General features: G+C 34.3%; 1 protein-coding gene across 1 annotated transcript in view; it reads right to left on the reverse strand.

The window, feature by feature from the left end:
- Positions 1 to 813: 813 nt before the first annotated feature.
- Positions 814 to 24289, reverse strand: part of LOC124371918 (caspase-8-like) — a gene marked incomplete at its 3' end in the record, with an annotated part of 57492 nt that continues 34016 nt past the window's right edge. The window contains 2 exon segments of the mRNA XM_046830288.1: positions 814 to 1018; positions 2802 to 2963. Of these exon segments, the coding sequence (XP_046686244.1) occupies positions 814 to 1018; positions 2802 to 2963 (367 nt within the window).

The raw sequence follows: 24289 nt of genomic DNA on the forward strand, positions 1-24289 counted from the left end.
CCAAAAAAATGTCGGCAAGTCAAATCAAACATCAAAACCATGTTCATTTGCTTTTTTGATGCTAAAGGCATTGTTCATTCTGAGTTTGTTCCTCCAGGTCAGACTGTCAATCAAACATTTTATTTGGAGATTTTAAGAAGATTGCGCAACAGTGTTCGCCAGAAAAGACCCGATTTTGTGGCAGACTGGAGACTGGTTCTTCCACCACGACAACGCACCGGCACACACAGCCATCTCAGTTAGGCAGTTTTTAGCCAAAAATGGCATGGTTCCCGCTGCCCCACGCACCTTACTCGCCTGACCTCGCTCCATGCGACTTTTTTTTTATTTTCCGCACATGAAAAGAGGCTTGAAAGGTCAACGATTTGACAGCGTTGAAGAGGTTAAGAAAAAAACGAAGCTCGAGCTTGCAGCCATTTCTAAAGATGACTACAAAAAATGTTTTGATCAATGGAAATAACCGTTGGGACAAGTGTATTAGTTGTAATGGAGATTATTTTGAAGGAGATAAGGTCGTATTGTAAAAAATTTGATAATATATAATTTTTATAAAATAATTCCGGTTTTTTTTGGGTACCCCCCTCGTATGTGTGTGTGTGTATGTAAACGGTTTAAGTCCATCCATTGCAATAACAATACAATACTTAACATCAAAATAGTAGATAAAATGGTAACATATTAATTTATAGCTAAAATTACATTTTTATAGTATCTCATAAATGTGAATGTTCATTGGTTTTTCTCACCATTTATAACATTGTCAAATGTTACGTTTACATTTTGGTTTTCGATTTGTTAAATAAAGGTCTTTACGTAATGTATTGCAGGATATCCATGGAGTCATATAGATATTCACACAGTTTCTTGTGAACAGTACATCGGCCAGGCTCAGGCTTAACATCAATGTGCATGTCTTTTGCATTGACTTTTCGTTGAACTCTCACTACAATGTCATTAAAATGTTTTTTGTCGTAATACTTCTCCAAGCACCTGCATAGTTCTTGAATATACTTGCTACCTAAAAATAAAAATTACTAATTATTTATTTATAATAAATTAGATAAACTTCAGTAATATGTTAGTTTTTGATCAAATAAAATAATTAATAGTATATTTGAAATATTCCAAAAAACATGAAAAGCAGTTTTCTTTCCACTGGATAAAACATTATTAGTTTGCACAGGTAACAATTCATACAAAATTCACATTACCAATGAAGACATGTTCAATAAGTAATCTTGCTCTAATGGTACAATAACATGGAGATTGCCACTTGCATAAATAAACTGCAGGCTAGACACAAACACTTCTTCTTCTACGGGGCAGTCTCAAGGGTCTTGAACATCCCAGATGTATACCACAAGGCCAACCAGTTTTTAACGGTTTCTGTAGTTCTATGAACTGAAAAAAACCGATCAGTGCCTCCTGGAGAAATTCACCACCTTTGTCCAGACTACTGAAGATGGCGTAGTGTTCACTTGTTATTGCAATACAGTCAAAGAACAGGTGTTCAGCAGTTTCCTCCTGCTCATCACGCGTTCTACAGAGCGGATCCTTACCAGAATGCCGACTCTTTGAGATGCTTTTATGTTCTGTAATCAGATCCATAACCCGAGAAGTCATCGATCTACTTAAGGAGAGATCAGACACCACCCTAGGGGAAGGCAACTGTAGGACCATTCTGTTCATTCTCAGACCTTGATGCAGCCTCCACCTTTATTCGTGTTCAGAATGAAACCCATTTTGCGACAGCTTCACAGGATTCACACCTAGAAATACCACAGATCGGTTGGCTTCCTGTCATGTTAGATGCTGAGCCCAAGTTGGCAGGGAATCAGCTCTTTCACTCCCAGAGACCGCCTCATAACCAGGAACCCAACAGTCACATTGTTGATTCTGCCAAGGGAAGAAACGACTTGATAGCAATTTTTATACAAGTTTGGAGTTGTTGGGGACTATAATGCTGGCCTGGCTATCTGTGAAAATGGTAATTGTTTTACTCCTATACCGAAGATTCTCACATTCCATTACAGCCCCCTGTTGCAGCCCGAGGCTGACCAAAGTCCCGCCTGCTGAAGACAGTAGGCACTAGGCACTCCTCCTGACCAAAGACCGATTGACGATGTCCAGGAGGCAAGTTGAGACAACAGTCTAGAGCCACACCCAGCGCACTTGGAAAGGCTCTAGTGATAGCAAGATATGCCATCCTTTGAATGCTAGCCAGATTAGCTACTGCCATCCTGGCCTCCATTTTTTTGCCACCAGACAGCCCCAAACATTAATGCAGGTCTAACTATAAAGCCAATAGAAAAGCCTCGGCTAAAGTACCCTAGACCGCCCATCACAAGTCTGCATTACATCATCGACCATTTCCCTCTGTCAAGAATCCTTTTCAGATGGTGTTCTCAGTTCACCCTATCAAGGATGATATCCAGATACTTGACCTCAGACTTTAACTTGATGACAGATACTCTCAATAAAAATGGACTAATAACTTCCAACTGGCACCTTCTTGTAAAGGCAACCACGGCAGTCTTGGTGGGGTTGACAGTGAGGCCCACCTCATCGCAACAAGTTCCACCAAAGTGGTTTTTTATCCAGTCACATATTTGACCATCAATATCACATCTTCGACACCGCCGCATTGACAATCGCCTGAGTTCCTGTATTATCAAAAGTTCCTTTAATGTCCAGAAAGACATCTATGGCTACTTTTTTCATTGCTAGGGCCTTCTCAATCATCCCTATATTTTTTACTATGCAATTTTGTTAATTCAACCCTGCATGGTCTATAGTCTTACCATATAAAGTGGATCGAACTGATACAAATCCATCAATGATAGACATGCAGACAAGAAGATCACTGTAACAATCCCGTCTTGTGAGGCCATCATGCCTCATCTGATCACCTTCTGCCTGTTGTTGACTAGAAGATGGTGAATCTACTGTCAAACCCGGTTCAGCTGAAAATAATAATTACATTATAACTGATAAATTCTTTAGTACATTAAAAGTTTACATACAACCAAGAGATTCATATTGAATCATCACATACACTTCTACAGTTTATTATTATTAAAAATGAAGCTAAATCGTTTTTAAAATAACAACATTATTACACAAATAAGTTATCAAAACTGGCTCTTTTTTCATCGAGATCATAGATTCGATTCCTGGATGGTCAATAAAAGTTGCAAATGGGTTTGGATCATTTTCCCTTAAAAATATTAAGTATGACTTTTTTAAACGCCACTGGTGTCCAAATTTTATGCACACTAAAGGGATCTTGGAAATCATAAGATATACAGCAAATATTACACGGACAAAGTTGTGCGCAATAACGAGACCAACAAATTAATGTGATTAAGTTAATTAATGGTTGTGCTTTGTGGTTCACTCACTGCACTCAAAAAACTGTTTTTGGTCAAAATCTTTAAACTGTCACAGTTCTCTTATTAGTACCTGTATTGTAACTTTTTTACAAGAGATCTGCATGTCATTTCTCTTGTAGTTTTTTAATATTATAATGAACAATTTTGTAAGGCCATCAAGCATGGGATGTAGGGATTGAGTCAATTTTTTTAATGCAACAACGCATCATTTTACTTTTTAAAAGAGTAGATTTTTTACTGATTTCAAAAATACCATATATGTTATACTTTCCTTGTAGTTTTTATCAAATAAATAATAAAATATGTTTTTTGTATGGTCATTTGAAGAGAAATTTTATTCTATTAGTCGGATGGTTGGTAAACGTGATTGATCACCTGGTACGTATTGCTGGGATCAACTGTTAAAAATACTTTATAATAAAAGATATTTCTCTATTCCAATAATTGTAGGGTTGGTAAACTTGTAAAGTTTTACGGTCAGCTGTTTAACAATGTAAAATATGTACTGGGTGATCCAAAATAACCTGGAAAAATGAAATATTACTTAAAATGTATTAAAGTAGTCAAAGTATGTAAATAGTTGTGCAATTTTCAGTTATGGAATATAACATCCCTCACCAACATCCACAAGTCTGTAATCTTTTATGAAAATTTGCCATTACTCAGCGTACCATGGACATTGCTATTGCATCGACCTCATTTTTTTAATCACAAGCAGTGAGATCCGGAGACCCGGCAGGCCATGTGACATCATCAAAACATGAAATGAGGTATCCCGGGAACAGTCTTCATAAGTCATTTAGACATAAGCCTTGTGCACAGTCGCTCCATCTTACCATAATGAGTTTATTTCTATTCACAACTGTTGCAGTTATGGAACTAAGCAATTCTGAACCATTTTAATGTACAGTAACTCTATCATCGTTTCGATTTTCAAAACAATAAGGCCCAATAACACCAAAACGTGCAAATACGCCATGCAGTCACAATTTCAATATGCAGAGGTCGTTGATGGATTTTCCAAGGATTCTCTCTTGACCAGTAAAGACAATTTTGTGTGTTTACAGTATTACAAAACTCAAAATGAGTTTCATCAGACATTATTAAATGCTGCAAAATATCTCCATTTTGCACACACATTGCGTGCAGCACGGTCACCACCAGACCACTAATGTGCCGCACGCGATGTGTGAATGAGGTGCAATCATTTTTCACAAAAAACACGTAATTCAGGATCAGCAGGATTTGAATTTTTGTGTAACTGCTAATTTTTAGGGATTCATATTCAAATCATGATATGAAATTAGTTATAAACTTGTCTTTGAATCAGCTAATGTGGCAGATTGCTTCCAGGTTGATCGATTTAGGCTTTGCAGAACAGATACACATACATTTTCAACATTGTCTGGAATATACGAGGGCTGTTTTTTTTTTCAAGTTCCGATAGGCCATAAATAATAAACACATTGAGATAAAAAGATGATTTTATTACCAAAAGATTCGTAATTTCTTACTTATTTTTCTACGTAGTCACCAAAAATGTTGAGGCACTTGTCGTAGCGAGAGACAAGCTTTCCTATACCCTCCTCGAAGAAGTCTGCCGCCAGTGAGCTCAGGTAGACCCTTACAGTTGCTTGAAGCTCTTCGTTGTCAGCGAAGCGTCGTCCACCTAACCACGCCCTTCATTTCTCGAAAGAGGTGATAGTCACTGGGCGCCAAGTCAGGACTATACGGCGGATGGTCGAAAACTTCCCATTTGAACTTTTGCAGAAGTTGTTTTGTGACATTGGCACTATGCGGTCGTGCATTATCGTGGATCAGGACCACGCCGGATGACAGCATTCCTCTCCGTTTGTTTTGTATTGCTCTCCGGAGGCGATGTAGAGTCTCGCAGTATGATTCCTTTGTTATCGTTGTTCCCTGTTGCATGAACTCAACCAGAAGCACACCTTTTTGGTCCCAAAACACTGTAGCCATTGTTTTCCTTTTGGTCAAAGTCTGCTTGAATTTTTTGGGCTTGCTAGGGGAGTGAGTGTGCATCCATTGCTTTGATTGTTCCTTGGTTTCTGGATTTTCATACAGGACCCAAGTTTCATCCCCAGTAACAATAGACTTTAAAAAACTGTCTTTCTCGTTGTCATATCGCGTCAGAAAAGTTAGGGCTGACGCCATTCGCTTCGTTTTGTGATCCTCACTCAACATTTTGGGTACCCAACGGGCACACAATTTTCGGTACCCTAGCTCGGTGGTCACAATCTTGTACAAGGAAGACCTTGAAATGGCTGGAAATTCGGTAGAAAGTTCATCAATTGTAAACCTCCGTTTCTCCCGGATCGCTTGGTCAACTCGTTCAACCAAACTTGCAGTAGCGACCGACTTGCGTCCTTGACCGCCTTCGTCATGGACGTCTGTTCGACCTTCAGCAAATAGCCTACCACCATTTTCTTATCGCGCTATCACTCATACAGTGTTCACCATACACAACACTCATTCTGCGATGGATTTCAGCAGCACTACATCCTTCAGCTTGAAGGAAACGAATCACACTTCGCAACTCACAACTGGCGGGAGAATTGATCGTAGCGGCCATCTTTACTCGCCCGTAGCTCGGCTACGACTGATGGATTGGAGCCGGCAACGGCGTTGGTTGTAGTGGGGGAGCGGCGCAATTGCACAACACGCAGCCCCGCCTCCCGCCACTACGCTGGTTATTTGGAGAAACAAACGGAACTTGAAAAAAAAAACAGCCCTCGTATACAGATCTAGGCATACCTGGTAGATTCACATTAATTGTTACTGCTCATTTTTACCACTCATGTATCTTCCTGAATACTCTATCATTTATTCAATAAAGGTTTCACATCGTGTTTACATTCTTTAGTAGCAGAGTTAAAATAAACATATGAATTGTCACAGTCAAGACAACAAATAAAAAGAATGAGAAATAAAAAGTACAAATTACACTTTTGCTCAGAAAACTTACTTAAAGCAAATAAGAAATATAAATAGGTAAATTAAGTACTCTTCAACAGAGTAATATGCCCGGTTTATGAGGTAGCATTTTAAGGAATTTTTAAATGTTTGAATTGAATATTCATTTTTTAAAGATTCTGGCAATTTATTTTAAAGTTTTAATGCAGAATAATACACGCCCCTGCTCATAGAGTTTTAACCGATGAACAGGATAGTGTAGTATCTGATGCCTTGTATTGTAAGGGTGAAATACTTGATTTTCATGGAACTGTTCACTATTAGATTTGTAAAAACTTAAAACTTCAAAAATGTATAGAAATAGGAGGGTCAAAATGTTCTTATTTATGAAAAATGGTTTACATGACTGTCGGGTTCGGAGCTTAACACTTATAATTCGTTTTTGCAATTTGAACAAAGTTTTTGATTTTGATGAATTTTCCCAAAATGCCACCCCGTATCTCAGGTGCGTGAAAACATATGCGTAGTAGACAGACTGAATAGTATCACAGTTTGTTACAGAGCTAATTGTTTTCAAAGCAAAATAAGCTGTATTTAGTTTTTTATTAGTTGCTTTACTTGTTCATTCCATTTAAGTTGTCTGTCTACTACTACCCCGAGGAATTTTGAAGAGTAAACAACCTCAATATCAGGCAATTTTACTTCTGGAATCTGGTTTAAAAAAGGCATGAACTGAATTATTTGGCTTTTTTTCTTGTTGAGCATCAGACCGTTAGCATTAAACCAATTACCTACTTCACATAGGACGTTTGCAAGGCACTTTCAAGCTCAGCCAAATTATCTCCTTTCACTGTTTAAGTTGTGTCATCTGCAAATAATGTAACAGACAAACAGGTTAGGCTGTGTGGAAGGTCATTAATGTAAATTAAAAACAGCAAAGGGCCCAATACTGACCCTTGGGGAACTCCACGTGCAATAGTCTTCCAAGTTGAAGTGTGTGTTTCCATTAATTCGTCTTTGTATGTGACTCTCTGTTTCCTATCTGATAAATCGGAGCTTAGCCAGTCGTAGACCTTTCCACGTAAGCCATAATAATCAAGTTTTAATAAGAGTAAATTATACAGTTATTATAGGAGGAGACCTGAACTCGGCCTTTGATGTCACAACTAATAAGCCTACAGCTAAACAATTTCAGAATATCTTAAGGCAATTCAATTTTTATTGTGTAAATAAAATGCCCACTAGGGGTAAAAATTGTTTAGATAACATATCTATAAATGCTAACTTAAACAATAGAGTAGAATGTGAGCTTTTTAACTGTCCCTTTTCAGACCATGACGGTTTGATAATAAGTGTGCCCATTAAAACCAGGAATAACTCCAGGCTGGAGCAACCAACTAATGCTGGTTTAACCCCACAGTTGGTTCTTACGGACAAAAGTGTCCAGTTGCTCGAGGAACACTTAGCCACATACGATTGGGAGCTATATCTCAGTAATAACTTAAATGCTTGTCAAAACTTTAAAGTGTTTTTTGAAATCTTTTAGACAGTTTAAATAGTAGCCTTAAAATAAAAAACAGTAAACAAAGAAATACAAAAAATCAAAATAAACATCAGTGGTACACGGGTGAACTGGTCTCGATGAAAAATAAACTGTTATTCTATAACAGCCTTATTAAAAAATAGTCTTAGTCCTAATGATGATTTGGTAAACCAAATGAAAAATCTTAAATACCAATATCGAACAGCTCTTAAGAATGCAAAATTAGCATCAAATGCTCAGTATATTGAAAATAGTAGCAACAAGTGCAAAGCTGCCTGGAATTTGATTAAACAGAATAACAATTCAACTCCCAGTCATTCCAAGTCTAATCTCTCACCAGATGATTTTAATAACTTTTTTATTGAATCTGTTAATGGTATTCAGAGAAAACTTGTTAAGACTCCCGTGACATTCGATGATCTTCTAAGTAGGAAACAAATAAGTAAAGCTAACTTTAATTGGAACTATATTACCCCCCAAGATATTATAAAAGCAGCAAAGAGACTTAACAACTCCAACAGTAAAGACATTTATAACCTTTCTAACAGCGTTTTAAAAAAAGATAATTCAGACAGTTTTCCGTTCCTCTAGCATTCTGCATAAACAAATTATTGGAAGAAGGTGTATTTCCTTACCAGCTCAAAATATCTCGGATATGTCCAATATACAAAAAAGGGCCAGTAAGTACACCACAAAGTTACCGCCCTGTATCAATACTACCAATAATATCCAAAATTGTTGAAATAATAGTATATGACCAGCTTAGTATGCATCTTGAAGTAAATAACTACCTTAATGTAACACAATTCGGTTTTAGAAGGGGGATGTCAACTGTAGATGCAATAGATAAATTAGTACAAGAAGCCTTTCAGGCATTTGAAAACAAGGCCTATGCTCAGGCCACACTCTGTGACCTGAGCAAGGCCTTTGATTGTGTCAATCATGACTACCTCTTAAATAAACTTAAGTTTTATGGTGTTGAAAACTCCCCCTTTAAGTTTTTTGAATCATACTTACAAAATAGAAGTCAAAAAGTTCTAATTGATGGTATTTGGTCCCAAGAACTAAAAGTCAACTTCGGTGTACCTCAGGGATCAGTCCTAGGACCTCTCCTCTTTTTAATATCAATAAATGACCTCCCTGATTTTATAAAAGCCAGAACTATATTATATGCTGACGACACAACTCTGGTGAATTCCACTGCAGACATTAATGCTTTGGAAGAATTAACTGAAAACGCTCTTCAGGATGCCACCACATGGTTTCAATGCCAATGGATTTCTTCTAAATCAAGATAAAACCCAAAAAATTATATTTAGTTTAAAAAATAATATCCCTGAGAATCCTGATTACCTTAATGCAGTCAAGTTTTTGGGAGTGTTTATTGATAACCATTTAACATGGAGCCAACACATTGACTCGATTAATCCAAGACTAAATAGAATCATTTATCTCTTGAGGAGTCTCACTAATAAAATCCCGGAATCGTATAACAGAACAGCATATTTTGCATATTTTCAATCAATAATGCGTTATGGGCTCATACTCTGGGGAAATTGTAGCAGAATAGGAGAAATATTAATACTCCAAAAAAGAGCCTTAAGGGCTTTAACAAATTCACAAGAATATGAACATTGTCAACCCTTATTTATTAAAATGAAAAATACAAACAGTAATTAATCTCTATATTTATGACTTAACCCTATATGCAATTAAAAATAAAAGTAGTTATAAATATAATTATGATATTCATAACTATAATACAAGGAATAAGGATAGAGCCCTCATAGCGTTTTCTAGACTGAGTAAATGCCAAAGTAGCCATACCATTATATCTATGAAAATTTACAATAAATTAAAGGTACTTATGGATAAATATCCAATCCTGCAATTTAAAAACAAGTTTCATAACTGGCTATTAGAACATCCCCCTTTTTATAAACTAGATGACTTTTTTGTCATTGATCCAATAGACTTTTAGAACTTTGCACGAGGCCTGTTACAAATCACCATTTTTGTTAATCATGTTTTGCTGGTCTTTGCTTGAAGGATGTATACTTAGCTGATGCGGAGAGAGACTGTTGTTGACGGAGTATTTGATGGGTACTGTTTGGTATTTATATTGGATAGTATCAGTTAAATGGAGGGTTACTATGTTAAAATCATTATGTTGATTTATGCAGGGAATTTTATGATTTGGATTTTCACAAGGTGTAATCTTACATTGTATTAGTTATGTAAATATTTTTAGGTTGTAGTTAACATATAATATTTGTAATCCTTTTTAATATTGTGTTTGATTGATTATAAAATACTGATTGACCATGTTTGAATATGTGATGGACTCATGACTAAGCTTACTTAGCAGCTAAATGACATTGTCAATGATCTTTTGTGATTCTTATGGCAAATAAATATTATTATTATTATTATGTTCCACGCAATCGAACGCTTTTGTCAGGTCACATAAAATTGAAGCAGTTTGATGCTTTTTATCAATGGAATTTAATACTGAATCCAATAAATTGTAAACCGCAGTCACTGTGGAAGTTTTTTTAATGAAGCCAAATTGATTTTTACATACAATTTTATATTTTTTCTTAATTTTTCAATATACAAATTGTCATTATCCCTACATCGGGCGCTAAACGGAGTTTTCCTCCATGTATTTTTTATTATTAAAAATAGTACTACTTTTCTGATGTTGGCAGTCGTTTCCCGCAGTGTACTTCACGAGCATCTTTCGGGGAAGCTTTGTCTAAATCTATCAGTATGAGGTCTACTTCCGTGCGAGACTGGACGATTCCTCCGTGAGCGCCCAATGTTGTGTTTGTAGTCCTTGGACGAAATCTCCATGAGCGCCTTATAGTGTTTAGTTTTTATGGAGTAATAATCCGTGTGCGCTTAAATGTGTGACCTGTGATGGTTTCTTTTTAAGTTTTACAATATATTTTATTTGAATTTTGTGAAATGGAGAATGAAGACGAGAGACTTGTCAGTACAGTACCCGTGTGCTAGGGAACATTTCAGTACTGTTTATGGAGTGAACATTGTTGTTATAAGAACCAGAAGGAAAATGTTTTGAAACTTTGTGTAGTGTTTAAAAAAATTTTTAATAAAGAATAAATTTTGATTTTAGAGTAATATTTGACATTACAATTGTATAATATCTCAAGAATTGAAGTAAGTTGTTTTTGTAAGAAGTTAAAAACTAAGTTAATTTTCATATATTATTACAGTAGGTTAAACATTTTTACAATTAATTGCATTATTCCTTAAAATAAATCATGTTGTTACTATACAATAACATTTTTTCAAATTTTGAATTTATTATTTGGAAAATTCATTACATAAGAGAGTAATTTTTATTTAACTTCTAAAAATGAATATATTACATTGTAATTAAATCCGTATAAATATTTAAACAAATAAAAAAAAGTTTAAACGACTATGATATCCATTATTCGCTAACCTGGAGGAAACCTCCGTGAGCGCCTGATGGTGTTTCTAATTTTAAGCGCCTGATGGAGGGTTATTTTTTCAAATATTTTTGATAAAACAGGTAAAATCGATATTGGTCTACTATAGTTGGACATGTCTTTCTTTTCACCCTTTTTAAAGAGTGGTTTTACTATAGAAAGTTTTAGTTCCTCCAGAAAAATCCCTGTCTGAAAAGATACATTTATTAAATGCAGCCTATTGAGCAGAAATCTCAAAGACAGACTGTTTAATGACAGAGGTTGGAATGTTATCCCATCCCCGAGTTTGTATTCTTAAGGCTCATTATAATTCTCTGAACTTCCTCTGGGTCAGATGGGAACAAAAACACTGTCGGAATGTCTTTCCGTTTTTCTAAAAAAGTTTTGCAGAGGATAAAACATCTGTCCAAATGATGAGGTGTGGGTCACTTGTACAGATTACAAGGTAGTGTTTCACTGTGCGTGCACAAGCTTGGGTTCTGGTCAGAACCTAACTAAAAACAAAAAGAAGATTTGGAAGTGTGATGGATGCAAAGATGATTCTGAATCTACTGCCTCAGTGAAGAGTGTGGGGAATACCTCAGAAGAGAGGAAATAGTTTCTGGAAGCACTAAATAAGCTGAAGAGCGACGTCAACTCCAACACTAACGGCAAGATAGGAGCCCTCTCTAAACAACTGGAAGGTATAAACAACAGATTTGATGTGCTGGAGGCTTCCCACGGCAGAATGGAGCAGAGGTGTGAACAATGTTGAGCTCGATAAGGAGGTGAGGACATTGAGAGGGAGCTTGCTGGCGGTGGAGCAGCAATCCCACAGCAACAACCTGGAGATCAACGGGTTCCCTCTCACCCCTAGTGAGGATGTGTATTTGGTACTTCATCAACTGGCGCGGATTATCAACATCAACATGAGGCCAGAGGACATCTCGGTCACACACAGGCTACGCTTATATTTAAAAAAACTGGCCCATCCACCTGTCATCGTGCAGTTTGACTCGAGGTGAGTGAAGGAAGAATGGCAGCTTGCGGCAAAAAAGAAGAGGAACATTAGTGTGGCAGAAATATCTACCAGCTTCCCTGACAGTACCGTGTTCCTGAACGAACATCTCACAGGCCACAACAAGGCGGTCTTGGGAAGGGCCATAAGTCTGCAACGGCAGGGGAAGCTGCACTTCGCTGGGTACTTTAATGGTAAGACTTTGTCAAACCAAGAGAAGGAGTGGACTCTGTCCAGGAGACCTGGCTGGAGGACCTTGACAAATATGACTACGATGTGTCATAGGTATTGTGACAGTAATTTTACGAATCTTTTAGCCAACTATGATTTCATTTCATTTAAAACCAATACTATTATTATATACAATAAATCTTAAATATGGAATTAATCATAAATTAATTAAAATAATACCGATTTATAGTAATAGGAATTACAAATTGTCAATTCATTGTCACACGGTTGCGGTGACACACTACAAGCAAACCAATGTGCAGAAATCAGCTGGATGGATATGAGCAGCTTTCCTCCTCTACCAGACAGCAGTGGTGGTGTAGTGATACATGGGCATTATAGTGAGAGTGTTAATGATAGTGACAAACCACAGACTTATGACAACAATAGTGTAAACAATGGAATTGTAGATACTAAGGAGCTTGTAAAGGAACACTGTATTTTGGATAACAGTGTTTTTTTAGGATGACAGCCAATCACTCAAACTCGAATGTAAGCAAAACTAGTATCGGTAACAGATTTACAAAAAATCAACAAATGTTTATTTTAAATTTAAATATTCGAAGCTTGTTAAAAAAGGTCAATAAACTAGAATTAAGTTTGGAATCGCACCAACTAAATCCAGTGATCATTAGTATATGTGAACATTGGCTCTCACCCTGGAATTTTGAACTTGTAAATAAATTAATAGATTATGAACTTGCTACAATATATTTAAGAAAAATTTCAAGTCATGGGGGTGTCTGTCTATTTGTAAGGAAAGGTGTTCCTATTACAATTAGGGAAGATTTGAATGAGATTTCAGAAGACCTTATTTTTGAATGTGTAGCCTTAGAACTAGAATTAATAATTGAAAAATGTTTCAAAAGGTGTATTGTAATCTCCTTGTATAGAACCCCCAACAGTAACTTCAATCAGTTCATTTGCAAATTAACAAACTTGTTCGAAAAAGTGAGAAGAGAAATCAAAAGTAAATACATATTTCTTTGTGGGGACCTAAATATAAATTTGTTGAAGGAGGATAAGGAGATGAAAATGTTAAAGAATGTTATAACGTCTTTTAATTGTCAAGCCGTATTTACAAGGCCAACAAGAATTACTAAGAATACCAAATCTTGCATTGACAATGTCATAACAAATGTAAATCCAAAATCCATCAGCAGTGAAATTATAGAATTAGGGCTATCAGATCACAACTCACAAGCAGTATACTTAAATAAAAAAGCCATGAGTAAAAAGAAAATTATAAATACAAGAATGCTACAGAATGAAAATAGAATTAAACTACTTAGCAATTCCTTGCAAAAGGAAAAATGGCAATCTTGTTTATACAAAGAAACAAGCAATGAGGCGTATAACAGCTTTTTGACAACATTCCAATCATTTTTTTCTCTGCTTTCCCAATGAGAACATTCACAGTCAATCCTCTGAATAATAAAAAGAAAAAAACATGGATAACATGTACCGTAAATTAGTTAATTAAATTTCATACAATGTAAATTTCGCAACCTAATCAGCCAGTATAATATAATATTATTTTACATCCAATGTTCCGGAACTAAATTATTGGGCGGAGTAACTACCTAATTGGCAAGCGTATGAATTTTTTCTTCTAACCCTTTGTAGCAGCCCAACTACGTAACTGATCAGACCTCGCGCGCTTTGTCCGCGAGTTTACGTAGCTGATGTATCTCACGTGTTGTTTGAATAGATGGCTACCACTTCCCAACTTCTACTCCTCTTCTAGAAATAACCGTTCTTAGACTACAGCTTCAATGTCTCGTGCCAAGACGCCGACACCCGGGTTGTGAGTCTACCTATTGCGAAGGGAAGTGAAATATTATTTTTTTGTAAAGTAAAACGTCGTACGCATAATTCAATAGAACATTGGATATTTTAGGCCCACCTAGAAGATATACTTTTTAGTTATTATATTCTAATTGGCAGCAACGTGGCATTACATAACTTTTCCTTTACCATCTAAAAGTGGTGCTTTTAAGTTTTCGTAATTAAACTGAACTTATAAGTAAACTTTGTATTTCTAGTATTTATTACTACGACCTCAGAAGTCACCACCCCCATGTGTTATCGTCATACGGTACACATAATTTTATTGCGCCAATCTGCTATTAATGTGCCTACTCTGCCATCAACTGGGTGAAACTGAGTGAAAACGCCACAATGCCTGCCATTAAAATAGAATATTTGTCTAAAGATGAGTTGGTATTTGAACTGATATCTAGAGGTATTAAATTAAATAGTGACAGTACAGTAAATGAACTCAGAAAGTCCTTAAGACAGTGTTTGAGAAACAATATTTTACCTACTCCTAGTAGCCTATTAAAAATAGACCACAATCAGGAAGTAAAACTTCTCAGTGAAAAAGTGATATTATTAGAACATGGATGCAGTGAATTGAACAGTGCTAGTTCACCTTTAGAAATCACCAAATTCCAAGAAAAGTGTAAACATTTAATAAACTGTTTATTTTTAGACAACCAGCTAGAACTAAGTTCTGTACATAGTGAAACTTTATCAGCTTTAAAGTGTAGGCTAGTAAATGTTGAACAACAGTTAGCTAAAAACTTGCTACCTACAGTGAACCTAGAACAGCTTAAAGTGTTAGAAGCCAATTTAAATGAATCATTAGAACAAGATGAGGCTATGGAACAGGCAGTGAAAGAACAAATAGGCCCTATTTCTGTACAACCACCAACAATATCACAGCCTACTGCCAGTACCCCCACTTTGCCTATAATGCCTATTTATAATGCAAACAATGATTGTATTAGTCAACCTATGTCTGGTTTAAATATGTTTAATAAGTTAAACAACCCTGTAGAATGTTATTTACAACATTTTACAGTAACAAATGGCTTAGTAGTACCTGAGCTAATAAACTTTTTGAAAACTTTGTTAAAACTAAAATGTGAAACTAGCCTATCAGAAAATGAAATTTTAGCATTGTTACCATGTTATGCAAAAGGTCCACTTTTAGCCAAAATAATACAGTGTAAGTCTGTCATGCCAAATGTCAACTATCTACACAGGGAATTAATTAGTGCTTTTATCCCTGTAGGCCTAATTGAAAGACTTAGACTAGATTTAGTTTATAGGCCACAAAGGTTTGATGAGCCACTGTATGAATACATCTATGACATCAAGGAGCTCAGTCAAGTTTTATTGTGTAACATAAGTGAACAGGACTTGGTAACTTGTATAAAAAGAGGTATTAAGCCTACAGATAGAAATAAGTTAATTTTTGAAAACAATCCCATTTGTTTTACAGATTTGGAAAATGTGTGTATAGCTAGTAACAATAAAACCTTTAATGATAACTTAAGGGACAATTTAAGTAAGACATATGTTAACAACATGTATCCACCACATGTTGAACTTAGAAAAAGTAGGCCTACTGTCAAAAACCCAAAATTATGTTTCAATTGTAATAGGCCTGGTCACTTAGCAAAAAATTGTTTTAGGAATCCAAAAAACTAGTCGATAGGGGAGTGGTATTACACACAACACCTAAAAATATCCCTCCCCGGTTTCATAAGTTTAAGAATAATAATTTTATAAATAGTAATACAGTAAGAAAAGAAAAACACTATTTTATGAGAGTCTATGGTAAGGTAATTAAAAATTGGAGTAAATTAAACTATAGAAAACCTAATTTAAGACTAAATGTTAGACAGTGTAACAATATGCCTTTAATTGAAGCTATAGTGGGTAAAAATGTAAAAACAAACTGCTTATTAGATACTGGTGCTACAAGAGATATAATTAGTAAAGAATTTTATGATAGCCTATTGTTGAATAAAAATGTTTCTAAATTAATGAAGTCAGATGATAGAATGTTTGCTGCAAATAACACTGAAATAAAATGTTTTGGTTACTGTTATGCTAAGATAAAAATTTCTAAATTTTGTTGGAAAGTAAAATTTATTGTATTGGATAATTTAAAATGGGACATTGTATTGGGAAACCCATTTATATCTAATAGCAAATTAATTTTAGATCTTGATGGAGATTCATGTTATTTTAAATTCAATTGTAATGAGAAAATAACTATTGTCAGACAACAGCCTTTTGAACATGAAGTAAACAGCATTGATGTAAAAATAGGGTGCACTAGAGCTGAGGCTGAGATACAAAACCTTATAGGGGATTTTCCAAATGTTTTTAATCCAAAATTAGGAGAGGCTCTAGATTTGGAAGTGAGATTAGTTCTAAATGACCCCACACCTGTAAATATTAGGCCTTATTTTATGAGCCCTCCTACTGTAAATAAGATGAAAACAATAATACAGGATTGGTTGGACCAAGGAATAATTGAACCCAGTACTTCAGCCTACTCCAGTCCAGCCTTTTTAACCAAAAAGGACAGACTCGTAGTCAATTATACCGAATTAAATAAAAAGTTACAGAAAATTGATTTTCCCATTGGTGATTTAAATAATTATTATCAACATCTTAGTGGAGCCAAATATTTTTCAATAATAGATTTAAGAAAAAGTTTTTTGCAATGTCCATTATCACCTGATAGTCAAGATCTTACCTCATTTAGCACTATATTTGGTAAATATAAATTTAAACGAGTACCCTTTGGTTTACATGTTGGTAGTGCTGTATTGTCCGCCTATCTGGATAAAGTCCTAGACAATATAAAATTTAAATATGTGATAAATTTTTGTGATGATATCTTAGTGTACAGTAAAAGACCTTGATTCGCATTTAGTACATGTCAGAGAGATTGTAAATAGACTAAGCAAACATGGCTTAACGGCAAACCTAGAGAAAGCAAAGTTTTGTTTTGAGGAAATCTCCTTTTTGGGGAACTTAATAAAAAATAATACAGTAACTATAGATCCCGAGCGAACAAGGAGTATAGGAGAATTTATGCCGCCTAAGAACGCCAAACAAATTTCACAGTTTTTTAGGTATGACCAATTTCTTTTCAAAATTTATAAATAATTATGCCGAATTATGTAATCCTTTAAATCGTTTAAGAAGGAAAAACGCTAAATTTGTTTGGACAAGTGAATGTCAAGATTCGTTTGTAAAGTTAAAAGAAGCTATAATGAATCCTCTTGTACTCCAGTTAGCCGATTTTTCAAAGCAATTTATAGTAATGACAGATGCTAGTGGAATAGCCGCAGGTGGTTGTTTGTTACAGGAAAACGACCAAAATGAATTAATGCCAATAGCCTATTACTCTAGGAAATTTACTGATGCCGAATTAAAATATACTGTTTATGAAAAAGAAGCTTTGAGTGCACTAATTTGCATAGAAAAATGGCACGAATTTTTAGAAGTAAGAACCTTTAAATTAATAACTGATAACCAAGCTTTATCCTATGTCCTCAATCACAAAAGGAAGGTAGGAAGACTTGCCCGGTGGATCGAGAGGATTTTGAATTTGCCATTTGAGGTGGAATTTAAAAGTTCCACCGATAATGCGCTGGCAGACGCCCTTTCACGTATGTTTGAGGGCGAGTCGACGGGAACAGCTGATCCGAGCCCCAGTGACTGCCGGAACGTTCCAGACCAGGATAAAAATAGATTATCGATTTCCTTCTGCCATTCAAACTCCTCCCGAAGGCAAACATGTAAACGAACATCTAATGTAAAGCCTAAAATGCAGATAAATAATAAGTGCAATAACAAGGATAATTTGTGGTTGTTAATTAATGATTTGCCATTAGCGTTTAAAGATTTAGAAAAATATCAACTTCAAGATAAAGAAACTCAGAAAATCATTCAATCTGTAAAAAGCAATAATAACAATTTATGTTATTTTATAAAAAACAATTTACTGATGTACAAAAGGAATGTAAAAAGTAAGAGTAAGATATTTTTGCCTGTACAGTTAATTGATTTAGTATATGAATTCTTCCACAGTTCTTTAATAGGAGGTCATTTAGGCATTGCTAGAACGCAAAGAAAAATTAATCAGTATTTTTATAGACCTGATTTAGACGAAATTATAAAGGCAAAAGTGAAAGCATGTAATGTTTGTAAAATGAGTAAAGTGTGCCAAAGAAAATATGAAGGCGAATTAGTATCTGTGCCATTTAAGAACAATATGGATTGTTTATTCATAGATCTTTTAGGTCCCTTAGTGAGAACTAGAAACAGCAATGTATATTTACTTGTAGTTGTAGATGCCGCCAGTAAATTTCTATGGCTAATCCCTTTGAGGGAATGTAAGAGTACTGAAATATGTAATAAATTAGACCGCATAATTTTTAACAACTTTTCTGTACCTAAAATAATAGTGTCAGACAATGCCGCATATTTTACATCACTTTATTTTAAGAAGTTCTTATTTAAGAATTTTATTGAACACCGTAGACTAGCGCCTTACAGGGCTAATGGAAATCAATCAGAAAGGCATATTAGAAACATATCTACATTATTACGTAGTTTCTATCACAACTGTCATAGTAATTGGGATAATGACCTAGGCTATATACAATTAAGTTTAAACACCGCCCATAATGAAAGCACAGGTTTTGCTGCCTTTGATTTAATGTTTAATCATTCCTGTAATAATGCTTTATCTAATTTATGGAAGCTAAATGATCTAATTGGTGAGAATTTGTCCAAGGAAACTGTTGTAAACAATTTAAAGAGAGCTGTGGTGAATGTAAAAAGGAGTATAGCACATAACAGTAATAGACAAAAGTACTCAAAGCAAAATGTAAAACATCCCTTTAAGTTGCATTCCTTAGTATGGATCAGAACCCACTATTTAAGCAATAAGGTAGAAAAGTTTTGTGCAAAATTAGCACCAAAATATGTAGGAATTTATAGAATTTTATATTTTTTAAGCCCTGTAACTTGTATTGTACAACACACTGAAAATGTTTTGAATGTAAAAAAGGTTCATATTGTAGATTTAAAATTAAATTAAGACCTGTTCTGTATAAATAAAAAAAAAAAAATTTTGTAGCATCCCTAGCTTAAGGAACCACTTGCTGCCAAATTTAAAAGATAAGATAAAATCCAGGAAGTTAACTGTTTGGTGAATTCTTAACGAATGTGTCAATGGAAATAAAATATAGAAAAAGAATTTGTAAATAGACTTAGTGTAAAGAAATGAGACAAAGTTGATCCTGACTGTTTGTAATGAGTGAACCAAATATGAAAAATTGTCTGTGTTTTGTAGGTATGCCGAAATGTTGAATTTTGAATTTTGTAGATATATTTGAAGTGTTAAAATTCATGTAGATGTAAGATGTATAGGATGTTGTATGTAAATATATATATTAAGAGTGATGCAGTATTAATACGAAATGTGAGACTTAGCTTCTCGTGAGGGGACGTTTCATTCCAAAGTATTCGATCCATATTGGTAACTTGTCCGCAAGTCTCAGGGTATTTAATGGCACAACACTATACACAAAACACTGGTATGAATGCAAAAAGAAGTATGAATGTGGCGCCTATATAACAAAACACTACACTACACTTGTTTACGATTTAATCGCCTTAAATGCCTTTATTCTTGCAACGACCCGCAAATTCTAAAACGCTGCAACGTGCACTGCATGAAAATAGTTTGCCTAAATTGATTTTCTATTTTTGGTCCCTAAGCGAGCAGTCATAGAACTGCATTGGCATGCGATCTAGCGGATTTCATAGGAAACTTTTGAAACCCCGCGCTATCGTATTGTTATGGTTGAATTTGAATTTATGTAATGAATAAAAGGTTGAATTAAGTTTGTTATTTAGAATATGTTTAAAGTAAAGCGACTAACTAGGTTGCGAAATCAAAACAGGGGGGATATTCTGTACCGTAAATTAGTTAATTAAATTTCATACAATGTAAATTTCACAACCTAATCAGCCAGTATAATATAATATTATTTTACATCCAATGTTCCGGAACTAAATTATTGGGCGGAGTAACTACCTAATTGGCACGCGTATGAATTTTTTCTTCTAACCCTTTGTAGCAGCCCAACTACGTAACCGATCAGACCTCGCGCGCTTTGTCCGCGAGTTTACGTAGCTGATGTATCTCACGTGTTGTTTGAATAGATGGCTACCACTTCCCAACTTCTACTCCTCTTCTAGAAATAACCGTTCTTAGACTACAGCTTCAATGTCTCGTGCCAAGACGCCGACACCCGGGTTGTGAGTCTACCTATTGCGAAGGGAAGTGAAATATTATTTGTTTTGTAAAGTAAAACGTCGTACGCATAATTCAATAGAACATTGGATATTTTAGGCCCACCTAGAAGATATACTTTTTAGTTATTATATTCTAATTGGCAGCAACGTGGCATTACATAACTTTTCCTTTACCATCTAAAAGTGGTGCTTTTAAGTTTTCGTAATTAAACTGAACTTATAAGTAAACTTTGTATTTCTAGTATTTATTACTACGACCTCAGAAGTCACCACCCCCATGTGTTATCGTCATACGGAACAAACAAACGAATTGAAAGAAGCCAGTAAAATAAAAAGAGAACTGTTTGAAATCTCAAAAGTTAATGAGTCTGAATCATTTAAAAATTTTTTTAAACAGTTTCAAACAAAATATAATAAAGATATCAAAAATTCAAAGAGACAATTTAACAGACAATTAATTCTATCATTAAAAAATGTTAGTAAAGCTACCTGGTTAGTGGTCAAGGAGGAGCTGGGCAGTTGGAGAAATAAGATGTGTCATGAAATAAATGTGAACGGAGAAATTATACATAATCCAACAAAGATATCATACTGCTTCAATGATTTTTTCTCAGAAACGGGGCTAAAAATTGGTTCTTCAGCTAATATAGAGGAAGCAAAAAAATATTTAAGAGGTTCTAGGCAAGTTTACGATAACTTCACTTTGGAAACTGTGAGTGAAAAGTATGTCCAAAAGGTTATTGATTTAATGGAATCAAAAACCTCTTACGGTTGGGATGAAATTCCCACATCGATAATGAAACTGGCAAGTCCTTATATTATCAAACCTCTAACTCATGTTGTGAACCTAGTAATAACAACATGTGTTTTCCCTCAAAAAATGAAATATGCTATTATCAAGCCCCTGTTTAAAAAAGATGACACTAGACTAATAGAAAACTATCGTCCAGTAGCCCTACTACCAGCTTTCTCTAAGGTGGTTGAGAAGATAGTAAGCAATCAGGTCATGGAGTACTTGGACAAATATAAATTACTATCTGAGCAACAGTTTGGTTTTCAGAAAGGGAAAAATACTCAGATGGCAGTGTTTGAATTGGTCACACATGTCTTGAGGGCTTTGGATGGATCGCAGAGTGCTCTGGGAGCATTCTGTGATCTATCTAGGGCTTTTGACAGTGTGAATCATGAACTACTATTGGTTAAATTGTGCAAATTGGGTTTCAGTGGAAAATCTTTGAAATTTTTTGAATCGTACCTTAATGATAGGTTTCATAGATTGAAAACCTCAAACCAAGAAGGGAAAATCTTTTTTTCAGATTGGAAACCAGTTACTGTTGGGGTGCCCCAAGGCTCAATATTGGGTCCTGTATTGTTCTTAGCGTTTGTGAATGATCTTCCTCAAAATATTATGTCAAAATTAATATTATTTGCAGATGACACAACATTAATAACAACTGAAAGAAACCCACAGTTTTTAAAGTCATCTGCAGAAGCAACAATTAAAGACATGTATGATTGGTTTAGCAAAAATGGCTTGAAATTCAATAGCTCATAGCTCAAAGACAAACTTAATTAATTTTCACACCTCCCATGCTAAAACCAATGGCATTATAAATAAGATCAACTTTCCTTGTGGAGAAGAGTGCCAACTTTCACAGAAAGCCACATTTTTGGGAATTATCGTAGATGAGGCGATGAACTGGCAATCACATATTAATATGCTTCAAGAAAAACTAAGTAAAGCCATTTTTGCTATTAAAACCGTTGCAGAGGTAACTGACAAACAAACTGCCCTGATGGTATACCATGGTTGCTTTGTTTCTTTGATCAGATATAGTATAATATTTTAGGGAAGTAATTATTCAAAAATGAATTCAATTTTTGTTTTACAAAAGAAAGTGATTAGATACATGTTTAAATTAAAATATAGAGAATCATGTAAAGAAGTATTTAAAAATAATAACATTTTGACAATTCCTGCTCTATATATTTTGGAACTTCTAAAATTTGTAAAAAAGAATCCACTAGTATTTACATCAGCAATCGTAAATCATAATTATAACACGAGATATAGAACTAATTATAAATTCCCAATACATAAACTTACTATGTTAGAAAAGAGTCCCTATTACATGGGAATTAAAATGTTTAATATTATACCTGATGGGATGAAAAAAGAAAATAACTTATTACGTTTTGTTTCTTCTCTGACTGCAATATTAATAACAGCATGTCCATATAAGACTGAAGATTTTAAATCAGAACTGTTTAAAAAAGCATGATGAAAAGATTTTTTTATTTTCTATTGCATGTAATTATATCATATATTTTATTAATAGTAGACTAAGTAGCTTTTAGAAAAATTGACATGTCATACATTACAGGAGCTATCTCCAACATTATGTAATAATTATATGACAAATAAATGATTGATTGATTGATTGATTGAGTGAACATAAATACCAATTTATAGTTATTTACCACTCTTGTATTTTCTTATTACAAATTACAATCAAAATTTTTCAATAAGGTTATGTATTATAAAATAAAAAGTAGAAATGGTAAAAAACTTTAGTTTAATTAATTGAGTAAATATAAATAATTATGAGTTATTATCCTTTGTTAGTTATAACTTGTTGCCTTGCTCAGCAAATGTAAATATATCTTTCTAATGTCTTCCCTTCAACATGAAGTGTAAATGATTTAATAATGTTTATATGCATAGTTGTAATATTTTCTTAGTTAAGAACCATTAAAATATATTTCGACTTGCAATGTTCTGATATGAAATTCTTAAAATCCTTTTTATTCATTTTTTTAAATTAATAATATTCTTATAGAAAATAAATACAATGTATTTTACTTTTATTAAAATGCGTAGGTAGTCATTTTATTTTACATGGTGGTCTGTATTATGTAGGACAATAATATTATTTGTCTTAGTTTTAGGAATAATTTTTTATTGTTTAAATATTTGTAACTGCAGAAATATCATTTATTTTTAGATTAAAATAAATATCCTTTGTGCCTGTATGTGTTTGTGTGTGTGTGTGTGTGTGTGTGTGTGTGTGTGTGTGTGTGTGTGTGTGTATAAAATCAAAGCAATATTTCTTCACACATAATTTAAATACGTGTAAAATTCTTTATGAAAATTAAATTGTGTTTTGTTTATGGTATTGATCTTTAGTTAATTTGTAAAAATAAATGATATTTCTGCAGTTACAAATATTTAAACAATAAAAAATTATTCCTAAAACTAAGACAAATAATATTATTGTCCTACATAATACAGACCACCATGTAAAATAAAATGACTACCTACGCATTTTAATAAAAGTAAAATACATTGTATTTATTTTCTATAACCATTTCTACTTTTTATTTTATAACTAGCGGGCCCGGCGCGCTTTGCTGCGCATTTCAATAATTTTTTGCAAAAGTTGCCCGCGGCTTCGCACGCAATTTCCCGTTGAAAACAGTACACTATATTCACTTATTCTTTTTCTATCACATTCTAAACATTGCTGAGATAATTGATAGTCGTTCCATCGTGAGCCTCTTGGGCGTATTATGAAGG

This window comes from Homalodisca vitripennis, unplaced genomic scaffold (assembly GCF_021130785.1).
Source record: "Homalodisca vitripennis isolate AUS2020 unplaced genomic scaffold, UT_GWSS_2.1 ScUCBcl_2263;HRSCAF=6830, whole genome shotgun sequence".
NCBI lineage: Eukaryota > Metazoa > Arthropoda > Insecta > Hemiptera > Cicadellidae > Homalodisca > Homalodisca vitripennis.